Here is a 14330-nt window from a genome sequence, read left to right as displayed (position 1 = left end):
AATTTAGCATGCTGGGTGGATTCAATGGGCATTTTAATTTGGGGGGGTGGGTGGGAGGGGAGGAATACACACAGACTTGCACATATGTCATTTGTGACACTCGCCAGACACTGCACGGATAGGTAAGTTAAGTGGCAGCAGAACAGCTGCCGTCGTGTATCCCACTCTTGTTGAGAAACTTGGGTGAAACAACTTGGCATGTGCTGGTTTGGGACACAGGGAATGGCTAGGACATGGGACCCACAAACCTGAGGCATTAAGACCAACCTCACTCCAAACCAATAATTGCCCAAGAGCAGAGCAGCAATGCACAACACTGTTCAATAAAACAAAACTCCACAAAAGTCAGTTGCTGCCCCAAAAGGCACGGTAATTTTGCTTCATTTCCACGACAGCAATACATACATTTAGTATCACAGTGTTCTGGAACATCACAGAAAGGGAAAAGAAGGTAACAACAGATTTAGGCAACCGTTAGTATTGCATAGGTCTGGCAACTGGCAGAACCGACTTGAACCCAAAGAAAAGTGGGCATGTGCACATCTTGATAACTATTTTGTCCCACTGATGTCAACAGTCTGTGAGTGGAACTAACATTCCCTGCACTGGAGCCCTTGGATCTACAAAAACCAAAGAGTCAAGAGGAGTCTGCCTGCAATCATATCCCAGGACTTCTCCCACCCCTTCAAACTGAGGAACCCCCACCCCACAAAAATACTTTAGTCTTTTCAAAATCAAGGGCAGACAAAGACTGCAGAGTCTTATTCTTGCAGAGCAAAACAAAGCTATTCAGATTGCAACAAAGTGCAGCCAGGCAGCCCTCTGACAAAAATGATCATTTCCTAAAGCAAACTTGCAGAGCAAGTGGAAAGGCTACATATGAAATGAATGAATGAAAGCAAGGCAAAGCACCAGTGCTTTCATACTACCGACTCTAGGCTTCCATGGTGCTGATTGTATATTGCTGAACTACAGCACTCAGAAGCTGTATCGCTGGAGGATGAAATATTTCCCAAAATATCTAGAGGGCCGCAAGTTCCCCACCTCTGCTCCAGAAGGTCTTCCTGGACCGTTCTGCAGTAAACGGTATAGACCATTGGTGGCTGTAAAGCCACAGGGCTAGTGGAGACCACTAAGTGCACAGAGTGCCAATCTAAATGGGGAGCAAGAACACTTGCCTCTCAAAAAGCGGGTGGATAACCTGTCCTGTCTCCACTGTCCCCCTCTTTCAGCAGCTGCATCCAAGAACTGAACCATGCTTGTAGGATGTAGGTCTAATGTGCTGCAGGGAAGACCAATGGGACAAAGAGATTACTATAGGTCAGGAGCTAGCGTGTAGGCCTCCCTGCACCCGTTTCCTTTTCTAAAGGGTAAATTCCCTGCCATTTAACTCAGTAGCAACTGAAAACACACTCCTTTTGCCCAGCCTCTTTCCTTCTAAATCTAAGCTAATGCAGTGCCTCTTCTACACACCAGGTGGCGTCCGTACCAGTTCCATTCGTTTTCCTGCAAAAAATAACGCAGTAAACCTTGGTTTGCTGATTTTACTGCAGCCTTGATGGCAATTTATGCCTTTGTGCTGGCTGCCACGCACACCACGACAAAGGCTGGACTGAAACAATGTTGGCCTTTAAAGTGGCTTATTGTAAAATATTTCCTCGGCACATGTACATCAAGGGAGGTTTGGGACAAAGAAGTTCCTTTGGAAAAGGATGAAGATGCCCTTAGATGCCCTTCCTTTTAAAAAAACACACCTCTTCTTTTTCTACCCTACTTCAGAGAGTTTAGAAAGAGGCAGCTTCCTTACCTGACAGTAGAATCAACCCAAATGGGATGGAATAACCTTAGCTCCGAAATAAAAGAAAAAAACCAAACCATTTTATGCAACCCGAGAATGGCCACAGCCGTCCCAGAATGGCTGCCTTCCAGTCTCCAATCCCTGCAGTGCCATGGCTGTGGTTGAGATTAGCCAGCCTTCATTTTGTAAGCGGCATTAATATTCCAGACAGGAAGCTCAGCAAGGAAGGGGGTTCAGATTCATAGCTTAGTAAGCTTCAGGCAAGGCTTTGTCATAGCAGGAAATCCTTGAACCCAACAAGGAAAGAGGACGTACCACTTCCCTCCTAATGAAGTTCCTCATCTAGTCACTTTCATTCATTTACCCACATCACTTGGCACAGAATAAAGCCACTCCAAATTCTACAAGGTCAACCGTGCCAATATGCACACATAATTTTTTATATATAAAAAGAGCATCCATATTGTACTGATTTGCCTACTTTATTTGAAGTTTACATTTTGCCTAAAACTCTTCTGGTATAGTGTTTGGATTTCTAAGGCTGCAATCCTATGTACACAGTTAGTTTGGGGATAAAGTCCCACTGACTGCAGTAGGGCTATTTCTGAGTAAGCATGCATAGCTCTGGCTCTGATAAAAACACATGGCAGTTTTCTCTATTTAGGACAGAAAAAGAAAAGAAAATGGAACCAAAACCTAAAACGCAAGGAGCTCCACTTGAAATGTCTGTCAGTCTTCACCAATCACCAATGGGGGTTGTAGCTGAAAACATATCTATGAAGGGACGCATATCAGGCTCCCACAACTGGTGACCCACAAAGCCAAAAAAAAATCAAACTTCCTATTTCTTGCTGCCTGTCCAGGGGCTGCAAAAGCCTACACAGCAACTGTTTGGCTACGGTACATGTCTGCCATGGTGTATTGGGTTTGGTGGGTTACAAACAATACAGGCCCAGATTATATGAACAAACTGAGACACACTCGAGTGATTTCCCCATCCCGTCTCACATTTCTCCATGAGATGGAATGCAAGGCTGGTTGCGTTTTGATGCCAAGCACAGGAAACTCCTCTCAAACACCCCAAAAGGGGCACTTTGGTATATTGGATAAATTCAATGCCTGGACGTCTGCAAGAATCCCCCCCGCCCCGCCCCCTGGAAATTTTAAGCTCGCCAAAATTTGGCCAAGTAGCGATTCACCAAGCCAAACAGGGCTCAGGCACATTAAGGCCTTTGAGGTTATTGGCCACACAAGGCAAGGCAGCAAGAGGAGGTGCTCTTATCAAAGCACTGGTGGGCTGCCATAGGCACTGGATGGTGTGCATTCAAGGTTGGCTGGGGGGGGGGGGGAAGCTGGCTGTCTATTGCATAGCTAGGGAAATTGCCATTCAGCTGAAATTTAATACGATGAATCTTCCAGCACAGATTTCAGAGCTTTCTCAGAAGGTGCAGCATGCTACCAGTTTCGCTAAGGAAGTTCCCAAGCGAATCAGGTATGTGTTGCTTACTACATTCCTCCCAGCTGCTCAGGGCAACGTTTTTTGCACTGCAACAGGCATGCAGCATCAAATGAAGATGAAAAAGTGAGTTGGCCAAAGTGACCTGATGTCTCCAAGGAGGTTCCCCACCTCTAAGCCCATTGCTGGGTTTGGGGAACTTTACTAAGCCCCACTGCGCAAATCAGAACTTCCCATTTTCCTTGGGATTGGTAGAAGGCGGTTGGGTTAAGAAACTGACCGACCGACCACAACCCAGCAGATCAGGTTCTTCCTAGTCTTCTGGGTCGGTTTCATAAACGCAGACACAATAATTCAGTTCTTTCTGCCACCCAGCCCATAAACCTGGCTGCACACAAGGGCTGGATGCAGTAAAGAAGCAGTGAGGAACCAAACCTATAACCTATAACCACCACCAACATTTAGCACTCAGCTATCTGCAGATGCCACATCTGGCTCCATGAGGGACATCACAGGAGTGTGGTGGGGAGAGACAACATCCCTCAAGGCTTCTTCTCTAGTTGACCATGTTTGACCCTCCAGCTCCAGCCACAGCTGCTGTCGGGAGCAAGAGTGCACTGAAGTTCGATGCCCAAATCAGGGACCTCCATGTCGTAGTGGACAGGTTGGCCTTCCTTGGTGAAGAAACTGAAAGCAGAGGCCGGTATCTGTGAAAGCAGCACACACAAACAAATAAAAAAGGTGAAGGGGCCCGACTCCACAACAACTGCACATTTATTTCTAGTTGACAGAGGAAGAAGCGAAGTCACATCACATGCATTTAAAGGGGGAATGGGCAAAAAATTCATTGCATGCGTATTTCTGGGCCCACAGCAGAGTTCAATAAGAGCAAAGTGGCCATGTTGATTATCTTTCTGTCTCGAGACAATGGAGTGTGCCTCCAGGGGTGGAGCCAGACCACTGCGCTAGCAGCACTGAAGCAACCTCCCTGGGGTGTAAGCCTGGGCAGTGTGTATGCAGGTCCTGGGTTGCTGATGACAAGACGCCCCTTCTCAGCCTGTCTGGCACCAGCTGGGCTGCAGGAGTTGCTGGAAGGAGGCGTACAAAGTGCCATCCAACCGTCTTAGGGACTCCACTCTGAATTTGTGCAGGGTTTAATCCTTAGCCCTTTCTTCTCCAGAATATATATTGCAAGGCGGAGAAGGATTAAGATGACATTCCAAAATACAGTGGTACCTTGGTTCTGAAATGCCTTGGTACTCAAATGCCGAAAACCTGGAAGTGTTCCGGTTTTCGAACGTTTTTCGGAAGCCGAACATTAGATGCAGCTTTTGGCTATTGTTTCCGGGGCACCTGCACCAATCAGAAGCTGCGCCATGGTTTTCGAACATTTTGGAAGTCAAACAGACTTCCGGAACGGATCAAGTTTGGCGCTTTTGTTTTTGCGTTTTTGTTTTTGAGGTTAATTTGATTTTGTGACTGTGTGAAACCCAGTTCAGCTACTGATTGACTGCGGAAATGGATGAAAGCCCCCCATCCATACAATGATTATCATCAGCACAGGCAAGAAAAAAAGTAATTTTAATTTTTATCATCTACAATACTGTCTTATTCATTTTATAGTGCAGTACATTTGCTTTCATTTTATAATAAATCACCATCATCATCATCATCATCATCTCTCTACGAGAAGCCAAGTTACAGGGAACCAGGCAGAGGGCCTTCTCGGTAGTGGCACCCACCCTGTGGAATGCCCTCCCACCAGAGGTCAAAGAGAACAACAATTACCAGACCTTTAGAAGGCATCTCAAGGCAGCCCTGTTAAGGGAAGCTTTTAATGTTTGATGGATTTCTGTATTTTAATGTTTTGTTGGAAGCCGCCCAGAGTGGCTGGGGGAACCCGGCCAGATGGGCGGGGTATAAATAATAAATATTTATTTATTTATTCATTCATACATACATACATACATACATACCCATCTGGCTGGGTTTCTCCAGCCACTCTGGGCAGCTACCAACAGAATATTAAAATACAATAATTTATGGATCAATGGTCTTGTTAGATAGTAAAATTCATGTTAAATTGCTGTTTGAGGGGTTGTTTTTAACAGTCTGGAACGGATTAATCCGTTTTGCATAACTTTATATGGGAAAGCACACCTTGGTTTTGGAACGCGTTGGTTTTGAAACGGACTTCCGGAACGGATTAAGCTTGAGGACTAAGGTACCACTGTAGCCCCATTTTGCAGTACTTTGCACCCCCAAAAGGAGAGAAGTCCACCAGGGCAGAACTCACCTGGCTGCTGATTCCAATGGCTACATCTCCCACCTTGGCGCCACGAAACTCTCGGATGTGGAGACTCTCCCCGCTGAGCAAGCCGATCTCGATTTTTACTCCTGGAAGGCAGAAATAGAGAGCTAAGCATTTACTTGCCACCTGAAGATAGCATTCTATACATCTGACAAAGCAGCTTCTAGTCCTTTAAAACTCATGTCAAATAAATCTATCAGGATGCTTCCCGGCTGTCACTATTTTCAGGTGGGATTCGCTCACCTACTGGCAGATTGGAAGGGCCCCGCACAACCAACTCACTTTCCTAAACGATCAGACTTCTTTGTGATAAAGAGAGCAATAGCAAAATGCAAGGTAGCCTTTACAAAAACTTATGGAATATGCAGAAACGGCGAAGCTTACCGGAAAAATAAGAAATCAAGGTAACAAACTTTTTATAAAAGAATGGAAATGGCTTATGGAATATTTACAAATAAACTGAAAACAGGCAAGAACATTGGCAGGATTATTGTAATAACCTGCCTTTTTTATAAGAGTATATATTTAAAGTACATGAACAAACGAGTATGTTAAGTTCATTTGGAATATGCAGAAAATATAAAAAAATAAATTTAAGGAACCGCAGAATGAGGGGGAAGGAAGTGTCAAAATGATCGTAAAATTACTGAAATTGAAAATCATAAAAAAGAGAAATACAAGGCAGCCAACTATATCCTGGTATTTGATGTAAAACGATTTTTGCTCCCAATTCTAGTGTTTATTAGTTTATTAGTAATGATTTCACAGTCTAATGAGCAATTAGTAATTCATGTGCCAATGAAACACACCAGAAAATGGAACGGTTTAACACAGGGGTCAGCAACCTTTTTCACCCGTGGGCCGGTCCACCGTCCCTCAGATCATGGGGTGGGCCGGACTATACTTTGAAAAAATAATAATGAACCTATGCCCCACAAATTACCCAGAGATGCATTTTAAATAAAAGCACACATTCTACTCTTGTAAAAACACCAGGCAGGCCCCACAAATAACCCAGAGATGCATGTTAAATAAAAGGACACATTCTACTCATGTAAAAATACGCTGATTCCCAGACTGTCCACAGGCCGGATTTAGAAGGCGATTGGGCTGCATCCGGCCCACGGGCCTTAGGTTGCCTATCCCTGGTTTAACACAATAGTGCCTTCGACAAGCAAATGCAGAAGAAGCCATTGGGCCTCTGGCTTGCATAGTACCTTACGGGCCAAGAACAGAACCTACCATCAAAGTAGGTGGGCATATCCGTATGCCTGCTGAGATGCAGCCAGCTGTTCCAGCTGTTGCTCTGCACATCTGTTTGGCTGCTCCAAGAACACACTCCAGAACTCATGGTTTCCTTCAGGCTCTGAGATGTTTTCAATGAGTCCTAGAGAAACAGAAAGCGATGGCAATGTCATTCTTCCGCAGGCACACCAATTGGCTGCTGGGTCTAGTTTCCAATGCCTCACAGTATGAGGGTCACTTCAGGTAGTCCCACCCCCACCCCCACCCCAGGCATGTGCAAAGGACTGGAAACCAGGACAAGACAAAATGTGATGGAGAGGACAAGATTGAGGCTGAAAGGAGACTGTTTGAAAAGCAAGAACCTGCCATTAAAACAGCAGTTCCATGTCCCCTTCTCCAGTCAAGATAATAATGCTTGCATGCGTCACGGGACACCATCATGCTTTTGAGTTTCCCCTGCGTAGCACAGCCAAGGTAGAGGAGAAAGAATGTAGGGACTGGGAGTGTGATATCATATTGCTAAATATCAATGAGAAATGGTGTAGACTTAGGGCCGATTCTGTTTGATGGCAGATGTGCACCTTCTATAATAATTAGTACAGAGTTGAAACAACCTGGATATCCTTGCTGGGGTAGATAGAGATGGGAAGGCCTGGGGGGAAACTGGAAAAGGGGGGGGTCCAGCTTTTTTCCCAAATGGCAAAAAACCCTGGTTTCCCCCCAATTTTTCCCCCAGACCTTCCCATCTCTAGGTAGGCAGGCCACACAACAGCCTGTCAAAAAGCAGCTCAAAGCATGACTGCAACAAGGAACATTAAGCAGAAGACACACGCTAAAAGGTTTTCACAGCTCAGAGGCAGGAGATGCTTCTGGGACCAAATCAGGTAATTGGCACAATGCAAGGAAAAAAGTAAAGGTAAAGGATCCCTGCATGGTTAAGTCCAGTCAAAGGTGACTATGGGGTGCGGCTCTCGCTTTCAGGCCGAGGGAGCCGGCTTTTGTCCACAGACAGCTTTCCGGGTCATGTGGCCAGCAAGACTAAACTGCTTCTGGTGCAATGGAACACTCTGACTGAAACCAAAGTGCATGGAAACACTTTTTACCTTCCCGCCGCAGCGGTACCTATTTATCTACTTGCACCGGTGTGCTTTCAAACCTCTAGGTTGGCAGCAGCTGGGACAGAGCAACAGGAGCTCACTCCGTCGCGGGGATTCCAACTGCCGACCTTCTGATGGGCAAGCCCAAGATGTTCAGTGGTTTCGACCACAGTGCCACCCGCATCCCGGCACAATGCAAACAGCCCATGGCTCCCTCCTGCTTGTCCTCATGTACTTGCCTTCTCACTGGTGTCTGACGGGAGACCACTGTCCAGGCTGAGGCACAACAGCATCTGCTCCTGCTCCTCCAGAGAGAAGGGCTGAGACAGGCTGTTTCGAATCAGCTCTGTGGGAAAGGAAACAGGCTACAATGAAAACAAAGGCCAGAAGATCATCCCCCAACCACCCCTGGTCCTCAGCAAGTTCCAGATTCAACCCCCACCAGTGACAAGTGGGGTCGTGCTATGCAGTTCTGCCCCCCCTTTCAGAGAACTACATTTGACTAATTTTGGAACACATTTGCCAAGCAATCAATGCAGTTTTAAACAAATCCCGTGCTTATTTTTATCCCCATTTAACTCCCTAACCCCCCGCTCTCTTCAGCACAGCCTTTCTCATTTCAAATGCTCCATAAAAGCTCCTCCTGCTAATGAGTATCTCGCTCTGTCAGCCCGTTTGGTGTTTCCTCGTTTACACAGCGCCTCCCCAATAAGCCTGCATCGAAAGACCCGAGCAAGGCTCTCAATAGATAAAATCAACGTGTTATAGTGACAACTGGCAGCTCCTAACATGAGCTGCACTGAGCTACCGGTAGGAATCAAAGTCCAGATATAAGGCCATCTGAAGGGGAAATGGTGGGTGGAGGAAGGGTTCAGCAACCCCTCCCCACAGCGCTTCTCTGCTTAAAACTGCAGCCTCACCATGCTGCTTTTCACAGTGGCTTGGCACCACTTATGTTAGGAGACATCAGCCTACGGTCATAACAGATACTTCAACCACGAACCAGATGGTTCTTATGTGCAAGGACTGAGTCCACAAAGTTCAAATCATGAAAAAAAATTGCTTGTTTTAAAACAGACATTGGCATATTCTGGCCCTCCAGATGTTTGGGACTACAATTCCCATCATCCTTGACCACTGGTCCTGTTAGCTAGGGGTGATGGGAATTGTAGTCCCAAACATCTGGAGGGCTGGAGTTTGCCTATGCCTGTTTTAACACAACAACAACAACAGCATATTCTGTTTCCTTCATGAAAGCCTATTCAGTGTTCTTTTTCATATACAGTGGTATTGGAAGTCGAACGGAATCCGTTCTGGAAGTCCGTTTGACTTCCAAAAGATTCGGAAAACAAAGCAGGAAGCTCCTGCAACCAATCAGAAGCCGTGTTGGACGTTCATGTTCCAAAGAACACTCACTTCCGGGTTTGCGGCGTTTGGGAGCCTAAACATTCGACTCGCAAGGCATTCGGGATCCAAGGTACGACTGTATATATTTTAAAAATCATGATAGGATTTATTCTACATGGATTTGAAAAAAGACTCAATACACTGTGAGGCTCCATAAAGGTACAAAGAAAGGCAAGAACAATGATCCCAGCAATATAAAAAAGGCACTGTGGAAATCAGCTATACCAGTTGCAAATCATCCTGAACCCAAAATGCCAATGAATGAGTCATGGCAGGTTGGGCTGAACTAAATCAAGAATGCAATGAAAATGACATGGGGCATAAAGAGCAGCTGGAGAAGTGCAGATAACACTTCTCCTACCTGAACCAAGATGCGGAAGGAACCCTATCCTTCTGAAAAACCCTCGCCCCCGCTTCAATAAAATTTAGCAATGTGCAATTGACAAGATATTGGAATTCAACAAAGATTCCCTTTTCAATACCTGCATTAAGCCAAAAGGAGCCCAATTTATCGTTTTAACCTTGAAAATGGAGATATTCAGTGTTCTGAGATGGTTTGTTCTTTTAAATTGCTATGTCCCATCGTATCCATGCTACCTTCTATTCTGCTACAACCACCCGGGCACAAGATACATTGGCGCCGTGCGTAGATGTAATTCCACCCCCCTTTTTATCTTTTAAGCACACACCCCTTCCTTGCCTGGCCCTCCAACCAACCAATAGGAAGCAGGTAGTCCTGCCCCATACGTACAATCCTTCAACTCTGGGGGAGCAGAGCTGCACACAAAGAGACTTGAGAGTAAGACGACAAATAAAGGCACATTTCCAGAGAGAAAGATGAGAAGCGCAGTTCGCTCATTACCAAACTCCAGCTGCTGAAGCTCAAGTTCAAAGGATGTGGTTCTCCAGTCTGTCAAACTGCCCCTCTTGGCGTTGAGAGGAGACGGGAAGCAGGGCTGCAGAGAGTCGCACGGCTGCATTAGTTCCTTGCACGTGCTCAGAGGGATGAACTGCGCCTTCTCGGCCAGACCCTGGCGGGGAAGTGGGGGGGTGTGGCTTTCGGGAGGCTCTGGGATTGGCAGCGGTGGGTCTGGGAGACTAGGCTCTGGTGCCAACTGTAGGCTTCGGGGTTGTCTGTATTCTCCTCTCCAGGGGCTCCTCAGGCCTCCCACTGCAAAGCGAAGGGGAAATGTTAGGTCAGAAGAGGAGCACTTGCTGGAGGGGAAACACCCAGGAGGTTTCGTTTCTTTTCAATCCCAGGTGACTGCCATTAAGTGAAGAAAAAGGATGCATTGATGGGATGATCATTTAAAGCTTTATCCAGCGGCAGGGTGTGGGTGGGTGTCCTCAAGTCTGAGGGCCAAATGAGGCCCCCAGATTTCTCTGCCTGGCCCCTGGAACTCTCCCCAGGCCACACCCTGCCCTGGTCCTGTTTCACCCCAAGTGTTTTTTTCCCTAGCTGCAATTTGTCCTTGACATCTGGGGACTCTGGCTTGTCCGGATGGAGGTGTGTGTGTGTTTAGAAGTTAGCCTATAGCAGAAAGGCAAGATTTACATCCACAGCTCTTCCCACCTTTGCCTCTGGCCTCACCTGCCACACACAGTGTGTTAAAGCAAACAGGTTACAAACACCTGGAATTTCTGTGGCTAAGTTATACCTGCTGTAGCTGCCGTACCTGGCCAAAGGCAGTCTTTTTAACCTGCCTCAAAACAGCAGCCTTCCTGTTCGCTACACCACCGAAAGTCCAAGTTGTAAAAGTTGCCTGTGACGCGTTACGGCAGGGAGCAGCATTTTGAAAATAAAAGGCACACTCCCTGCTGTCTGGTGGGAATGCGCAAAACAAGGGTTGCAGAATTGGACCCAGTATGCTTGACGTACGGAACACCATCAGCTGTGGATGCAAAATTTAAGGACAGTCAAAAACCCAAGTGTTATGTGATTGATGGGGGACACCCACCCTCACTTGCAGATGATGTCAGCCTCTCCTGGTATTTCCCACGGAGGACCTTACAGTCTGCAAATAACAACACCCTGAAAATTCTGGGGCCCAGGGAGATTAGACTGGCCTCGACCAGAGCCAGGGCCTTTTCAGCCATGGACCTGGCCTGGTGGAACGCGCTCTCACGTGAGACCAGGGCCCTGCGAGATTTGACCTCCTTCTGCAGGGCCTGCAAGACGGAGCTGTTCCACCAGGCCTTTGGTCAGGGTTCAGTCTCTTTGTATAAGAACAAGCACAAAGAAGGTTTACCAGCCCGCTCACAGGTCCTTATAATATTAGTGGAAACTGTTGGTCCTGGCGAGTATTAACTGCTTTCAATTTTAACCTGAGGATTGTCATTTGTCCAGTTTTAACTTTAATTTATTTGGGATGCATTTTAATCGATTGTTTGCTTGTTTTTATGCATATCGTATTATTTATATGATGTTAGCCGCTCTGAGCCCAATTCTGGCCAGGGAGGGCGGGGTACAAATCTAAATTATTATTACTATTATCATTCTAACTCCCGGCACAAGAACCGGATCTGCCTAGCGCCAACATCCAAGCAGTCCTATTAAAGCCAATGCAGCAAGCATTTGGCAGCAGCGGCAGCAAATAAAGCACATCGCATGCCGCAAGCAGCTTTTTGTCGCAACCAAGGTGTTGGGCTCTGGTAATCTGCCACTTGTTTAACAGCTGTAGGAAATCCTCACCCTTTTCAAGGGCCGCACAGGCTTTCACCCTCAGCTCCGCTGCAGAGGCCCGTTGGGCCGGATCCTTCTCAAGTCCCGCCTTGATGAGATGGGCGGTGGATGGGTGGCAGGAGGGTGGGATTTCTCTCAATGGAGGCGGCTCTTTGGCTATCTACAATACAGAAAATGCGGGGAAACGTTAGGTGTCAGAAACGACAATGTCTACTAGAGGAGAAGGAGGCAGGTCTGTTAGTTGGGACAGGTCACCCAAGGTGTTATGATCCTAAAGAGTTTTTTTATAAAAATAAAATAAAAGATGATGTACTGTTGGATTATTACGCCTGAGAAACTATTTGGAATGTACAAATGTATTTCAAATGTTTGCTGGAAGTGCCAAGAACACAAAGGGACATTTTGCCATGCTGTGGTGGACATGTAAAAAGGCTAAAAAATATTGGATACAAATACATATGCTGACACAGTCAAACCTCGCTTGCCGAATGTAATCTGGTCTGGAAGCCTGATCGGCTTCCGAAATGTTCAACAACCGAGGCGCGGCTTCCGATTGGCTGCAGGAGCTTCCTGCACTCAAGCGGAACCCGCGTCGTACGTTTGGCTTCAGAAAAACGTTCGGAAACAGGAACACTTACTTCCGGGTTTTCAGGAGCAAAAAGGTTCCGAAACAGAGGCGTTTGGGAACCGAGGTTGGACTGTACAGCAGATTTTAAAGGTTTATATTAACTGTAAGCCAGAACTCTTTATTTTAGGGTTAATGGACACATCTGGAAAAGGACTATGGAAGATTACTCCAATATATTACAGTCGTGAGACTGTTATATGCACAAAGATGGAAAGATACAGACCTACCCACTATAGAGGAATGGAGGATAAAATATAGCATCACAGGGAGACTGCAAAGAAGCTGAAGAAACCGTTTGCCATAATCAGCCCCCGAGGGAAGGTACAGCCACACCCCAGAATGCCCTCTTCCTCTTCCTTCCACCATTGATGGACCTGGGAGGTCCTTCAAGGAAAGGCACTGCTCACCTCTCCAAAGTGTTTTCCTTTATTATTTATCCATCAATCCCTCATCCTCTCCACACACCATACCTGAAGATGGAAGGGAGTTCGTCCTTCCAAATGCCAATGTGCCCCGACTAAATCAGGCCAGCCCACCTGCGCGTCTGCGAAGATGCAACTTACCTTGAGGCACAGGGGGTGGTTGTAGTACTGGGTCCAAGGGTGGCATCCGTTCAAGAGATGCAGCATCATGCAGCAGCTGCTCCAAACGTCTGCCTTGGAGTCGCAGCGCTTCCCCATCACCACCTCGGGGGCCAGGTGGGTCTCTGTACCAGGAACATAATCCCCTGGAAATGCAATGGAGGAGATCTGCTCTCAAAGGTCTTGTGCAGTAGCAGCCCATGCACAGGCGGTTCTTAAAGGGGAAAGGGTAGCAGTTGGGACCCAAACAAGAGACCTGGGGTAGTATAGCAGACTTGAAGCTGGGCTTAAACTCCCTGTTTGTGGCATGCTCTCCCCAGAGAAGCTCGCCTGGCGCTTCATTATCCACCTTTAGGCGCTAGGCAAAAACATTCCTCTTTAACCAGGCATCCAATGCCCTTTTAAAATGTATTGGGTTGTTTTAGTTTTAGTTTTGGTTATGTGTTTTGTGTTTTTATATTGTGATTTTATCCTGTGAACCGCCCTGAGACCTGCAGGTATAGGGCGGTATATTATATTATTATTATTATTATTATTATTATTATTATTATTATGCGACAACAGTGGGTGGAGGACCTGGGTGAAAATCTCTGCTCAGTTATTAAACACTGGCGGGCCTTGGCCAAATCACAATATCTTGGCCTAATCTACCTGGCAGGGATGTTGCAAGGATACAGATATTTGTGTGTAATCAGGATTGCATGATCTTAGATAGATAGACAGATATAGATATAGATATAGATATAGATATAGATGATATAGATATAGATATAGAGATATATAGATACAGTGGTACCTCGCAAGACGAATGCCTCGCGCAACGAAAAACTCGCAAGACGAAAGGGGTTCGCGATTTTTTTGGTGACTCGCAAGACAAATTTTTCTATGGCCGTGCTTCGCAAGATGAATTTTTTTGCAATCCCCCCCCCCCCATTCCTATGGGAAACCGTGCTTTGCAAGACGAAATTATCGCTATACGAAACGACTCGCAGAACAAATTATTTTCGTCTTGCGAGGCATCATTGTATGTCATTGATATCTTAAGGATGTAAAATGAGTTTTTAAAATTGTAAAATAGAAAATTTAATAAAATTATTTTTATCAATTTTATTAAATTTTCTATT

The 14330-nt window shown here is 46.1% G+C and overlaps 1 protein-coding gene across 1 annotated transcript in view; it reads right to left on the bottom strand.

Annotated features, from left to right (window-relative positions):
* Window positions 1-345: 345 nt before the first annotated feature.
* The window catches only part of MAP3K14 (mitogen-activated protein kinase kinase kinase 14), a 35977-nt gene continuing 21992 nt past the window's right edge, over window positions 346-14330 (bottom strand). Inside the window, exons 10-16 of the mRNA XM_035135478.3 lie at window positions 13189-13352; window positions 12007-12157; window positions 10177-10485; window positions 8147-8253; window positions 6808-6952; window positions 5551-5651; window positions 346-3961 (exon numbers count right to left, since the gene is read on the bottom strand). Of these exons, the coding sequence (XP_034991369.3) occupies window positions 3797-3961; window positions 5551-5651; window positions 6808-6952; window positions 8147-8253; window positions 10177-10485; window positions 12007-12157; window positions 13189-13352 (1142 nt within the window). The 3' untranslated portion in view covers window positions 346-3796. The remainder of the gene's footprint in view (window positions 3962-5550; window positions 5652-6807; window positions 6953-8146; window positions 8254-10176; window positions 10486-12006; window positions 12158-13188; window positions 13353-14330) is intronic.

This window comes from Zootoca vivipara, chromosome 12, assembly GCF_965207765.1.
Source record: "Zootoca vivipara chromosome 12, rZooViv2.hap1.1, whole genome shotgun sequence".
Taxonomy (NCBI): Eukaryota; Metazoa; Chordata; class Lepidosauria; order Squamata; family Lacertidae; genus Zootoca; species Zootoca vivipara.
The sequence above is the reverse complement of the archived record's forward strand: the minus strand, read 5'-3'. Positions and strand labels throughout refer to the sequence as shown.